Source organism: Phalaenopsis equestris, unplaced genomic scaffold, assembly GCF_001263595.1.
Source record: "Phalaenopsis equestris unplaced genomic scaffold, ASM126359v1 Scaffold209473, whole genome shotgun sequence".
Lineage (NCBI taxonomy): Eukaryota > Viridiplantae > Streptophyta > Magnoliopsida > Asparagales > Orchidaceae > Phalaenopsis > Phalaenopsis equestris.
In genome coordinates this window covers 57,257-62,410 of record NW_018228633.1, presented here as the reverse complement: position 1 = coordinate 62,410, position 5,154 = coordinate 57,257, and the positions used below count along the sequence as shown (strand labels likewise).

The following is a 5,154-nucleotide window of genomic DNA, read 5'->3' as shown; positions in this document are numbered from 1 at the left end:
AATAAGTTGCAGCTGCCCCAAACAGACCCTTAATTAGGTTTAAATGGTTCAGTCATGAACAAGCCGAAATTATTTGTTTTTTTTTTTGCTATGAACAAACATTGCTAATTACATATATTATCTACATAATATCAATTTAATTTTATAAATTCTCCATTTATTTCACTAAATGGTGGATATAATAAAATTAACTTTTTTAGTTCATTCGAAATGAAATTAAAATATAATAAGTTAATTTTGTAAAATTTTAGTTATTTGGTTCAATCAGTTAAAAAAAATCAAAATCTAACAAAGCCTAAAAATTGAATATTAATGTTTTATGAATTAAAAAAAATCAAAATTCATTATTGAAACCGATTCAGTCTGACTTTTCAATTTTGACCAAAGACTGAAGCCCCCTACTAATATAGCAAAATCAGCACCAACCGTAAGATATATATATATATATATATATATATATATATGTCTCGCCCATTAAGTTTTTGGACTCCTGAACTTTACTCTTTCAGTCAATAAAATCCAAAGTCCTCTCTCATTTTTATTTTTCTCTCAATTTTTTCATTCCATTTAAAAAAAAAATACTCGGTCAATACTTAAAAAAATAAATTAGAATAATCAAAATCATTCATGCTAAACCATTAGAACTTGAAATGTCAATACCAAAACAAAAATTGATTCCATGATTTCCCTTAGTAATATCAATAAAATTGTTTAGTTTGTACATATTAGGTATTCGTGAATATATTCGCGAACCTCACACGCCAATCTAAGAAGTCGACCGAAAAGACACAAATGGATAACTATAAATAAATATATTCAATAGCGTGCTGAATTAATATCCAGCGTGGTAAGATAATATGAAAAATCGTCAGCGATTAAGGATATTGTGATCAATAAAAAAACAATATCCATTCCTCTCATTTCACAAAAAAAGGTATCTTCACCTACGGATTGATGCTTCAAAGTTGATAAAAGAAAAAAAAAAACAACAAAAAAAAAATCAGTTTTTCAAAAATTATTTCAACATTTAAACAGTACACATTCAAATTAAACAAACTTTCTAATGAATAAAAAATTTATCGGGTTAGATATAAGTTGGGCTTAGGACTGAAGCTTGTTCATACATGATGGATGCCCAAGGAACCATCGCCTTCTCTACTGTCGGCTTACTCACCTACGGCTTCGATGTGTTCTCCACTGTCCTTCCGACCTCCCTCTTCGCCGACTTAGTAGAAAGTCGCCATACCGACGGTATCTCCGTCAATTTCAACGGCCAGTTCGCCGATGGAGCTGGCGAAACTGTTGCCTTCGTCTCCGAGCGAACGGGCTCGGCGCGTCTCTACCAGACATCGGTCGGTGAGGAAATCAGACTGCTCCCGATCAACACAAGCAGCTTTTTCCATGACCGTCCCACCATTAAGAACGGCCGCGTATTCTACGTTTCCGCCCATGAGCCCCCATCAGACTCCTTGAAGAGCTGGGCCGCTGTCTACGCAACCAGGCTTGACACGGAGGAGACAGTGCGGTTAACCCCTGCCGGATTCGTCGACTTCAGCCCGGCGCTTTCAGAGTCGGGCCAACTAGTTGCCGTCGCATCTTATGGATCTCGGCAGTGGAACGGTGATTTCCGCTCTCTCGACACCGAGATCGCAATCTTTAGTGTCTCGGACCCGACTCGTCGCACAATCATCGCTGGGCGAGGCGGATGGCCGACTTTTTCCGGCGAATCCACAGTATTTTTTCATCTTATAGCCGAAGACGGCTGGTGGAGCATCTACCGGCTCGATTTAAAGGATAATCTCGACGATTTAATTCCTCGTCGTATAACCCCGCCTGGATTACACGCCTTCACGCCGGCTGCATCTCACGACGGGAAGTATATTGCCGTCGCCACGCGCAGGAAGGGGAATAAATTCCGCCACATCGAGATCTTTGATCTCGGATCGGAAAAATTCTATCCGATTACAGAGAGATTAAATCCTAATTTCCATCACTACAATCCATTTTTCTCACAGGACTCGAACAAGCTCGGGTACCATCGATTCAGAGGAGAATCTAACGAAAAGGTACCGAATATCCTGCCCGCGGCTTCTCCAATTCGAGGGCTCCAGCTTCTTCGGCTTCACGGCACATTCCCATCCTTTTCTCCCGCCGGCGATCTTATCGCAATCAATGGTGACTTCTTTGAATCCCCTGGCTTGATGATACTCCGATCAGACGGTTCAAAAAGGTGGACTCTGCTCAAATCGCCCACAGCTTTCTATACGGCGTGGAGCCCTGTGGAGAAGGGCGTTATATTCACCTCCATCGGCCCGATCTTTGAATCCAGCAAGACAGCGGTAGAGATCGCCCGGATCTACTTCAATCCCGACCATCTCGACAATGAAAACGGGGAAATCGTTGCAGATCTGAAAATCCTCACCCGCGGAGGCACAGCCAACAATGCATTCCCATCATGCTCTCCGGACGGTAAGCACGTGGTCTTTCGATCTGGGCGATCGGGCCACAAGAATCTCTACATTCTCGATGCCATTGAGGGAGAGCATGCCGATGGCAGCGGGATTCAGCGCCTAACGGAAGGAGAGTGGATCGATACGATGCCAGCGTGGTCGCCGGACGGCACGCTAATCGCTTTCTCGTCTAACCGACACAATCCAGCAAACATGGAAGCATATAGCATATATTTGGTTCGACCGGACGGCTCGGACCTACGGAGGGTTCACGTGGCCGGGCCGCCGGGGTCGAAGGAGGTAGATAGGGAGAGGATCAACCATGTCTGCTTCAGTCCGGACTCGAAGTGGCTCCTCTTCACGGCGAACCTTGGAAGCGTGTCAGCGGAGACGGTGTCAATGCCGAACCACTTCCAACCATACGGGGACCTGTGGATTTGCCGCATAGATGGAACCGGACTGACGAGGCTGACGTGCAACGCTTATGAGAACGGTACGCCTGCCTGGCACTCCGCTAATTTGCTCCACGACATTGGTATGCGCTCGATGGTTTCCCATGCAGGGGAGAAGTTGGGTCAATTTGAGGAGCCTTTATGGTTAACATGTGATTTATAGTCTTTATTTTGCATCCTCTGCCATCACTGCAATTTTTTGTCTACGATTTAAACTTCAGCTTTGTTTGGATTAAAAGGTGAATAAATGAAAACTTTAAAAAAAATAGACATGGAATCTTTATGCTCAAAACCCTGATTCCAGTAATCATTTATTTGGTATCTCCCAAGGGGCACGAACTACCATTCTAACCCTTCTTGGGGGATTTCATCCCCAAACGCAAAGTTTCATCATTTAGCTATTGCATTCCTTTTTCTTTACTGTTTATGTTGTGCTCTGACTGGCATACAATCATGAAGTTGAAATTACCAGATATTCCTAAAGGCATACCATCAGAGAAACTTCCTTGGCCAATAGGGTAGATCAAGTAAACAGTTGTAGCAGCCGCAACAGGAGCTGAATATGCAACAGCAATCCAAGGGCACATACCCAGACGGAAACTAAGTTCCCACTCACGACCCATGTAACAAGCTACACCAAGTAAAAAGTATAGAACAATAAGTTCATAAGGACCGTTGTTGTATAACCACTCATCAACAGATTCTACTTCCCATATTGGGTAAAAATGCAAACCTATAGCTGCGGAAGTAGGAATAATGACACTTGAGATAATATTGTTTCCATAAAGTAGAGACCCAGAAACAGGTTCACGAATACCATCAATATCGGCTGGAGAGGCAGCAATGAAGGCAATGATAAATGCATAAGTTGCGGTCAATAAAGTAGGGATCATCAAAATACCAAATCATCCGATGTAAAGACGGTTTTTGGTAATCCAGTTGTAGAAGCGACCCCATAGGCCTGTACTTTCGCGTCTCTCTAAAATTGCAGTCATGATAAGATTTTGGTTTATTTCATTTTAAAGGGCTCCCAAACACACATATTAACTATAACTAGAGATGAGATAGATAATAGATGATGAAAGGCTTGTTATCTAACAGTATAATATGTCTTATTTTAGGAAAACTCTGCAAAAAAAGCCTTTTTTTTACTTTTCTTTCTTACGTGGGAGCAAGTTTTCCACATAATTTCAATTTGTGATTGTTTTAAAAATTTTTAAAGAGGCTTATGGTTATTTTGGGGCAGCTATTGCTTATTAATATGCTATTGTAATTAATTCTCCAGGAAGCTGTTGCGCAATAACTGTTGAGGATAAGTTGGCTGACTATTTGGTTTGTGCTGTTGAAAAATAGCTGTTTTGCAAATGTTTCTAGACCAATTACCATTCTGACCCGATGCACTAATGTTGTTTGCAACAGAACTGTCATAACAATTTATTTGATACTTGAGAAACAAAAATTCAATTTAGAATAATACAAAAAAATAATATATACATCTCTTTTAACAACAAGTATTATGATTATTAAAATAAGAAAGTTGTCTATTAAAGTAATATTTAACAATATGATAATAATAACTTTAAAATGAACACTATGTTTTTCAGTAGTTAGGCTATCCTTCAGGGTTACTCTACATGCATGATCACTCTTAGGGGTTGATTCTTCGAGCATATCTGCCTACTAGAAGAAGTCACAATTCTCCATGATTCTCCGCGGGCATCTGTAAAATTGTCTCCCATAGCTATGTGGCTGACGTGACGTTAGTAAGGAAGTCTGAAGTTTGCAGAAGCAAAGTAATCGTTGGGAGGTTATTGAAGTCCTAGAGCTCATTTTTCTTGAATAACTCAAAAGACAATCCGTTAGTCATAACACAAAAATAAATTGATAAAAACATTAATAATTTACAGTTTTGTGTAGGTGTGAGGTCTCATATAACTCAATACACCAGCCAACGAATCTGTCACTACAAAAAAACATCAGACTTTAAAAAACAAGTGTTTTTGGTTGTCTTTAACCCACTTAATAATAAGTTCATGTATGTCACATATGCATATCACCAAAAAAGGAAGCACCTCAAAAACTGCTACATTGAAAAGAAAAGAGTATTGAAAAAGTGTCTTTCGTGTAGTGAAAATTAAGTAATCAAAATTGTTACCTCTAGTTTCTCTCTTCACCATTCCTCCGAAGCATAAATAGTCTGTTTGATTGAATCTCAATTCAAGCCTGTGGATCCCCATTTTAATCTCCTTCAT

General features: G+C 40.1%; 1 protein-coding gene across 1 annotated transcript; it reads left to right on the top strand.

Annotated features, from left to right (window-relative positions):
- Positions 1 to 1,042: 1,042 nt before the first annotated feature.
- Positions 1,043 to 3,284, top strand: LOC110036665. The gene has a single exon (XM_020741164.1). The coding sequence runs from the start codon at positions 1,125 to 1,127 to the stop codon at positions 3,063 to 3,065; it is 1,941 nt and encodes a 646-aa protein (XP_020596823.1). The 5' UTR covers positions 1,043 to 1,124; the 3' UTR covers positions 3,066 to 3,284.
- The last annotated feature ends 1,870 nt before the right edge of the window (positions 3,285 to 5,154 follow it).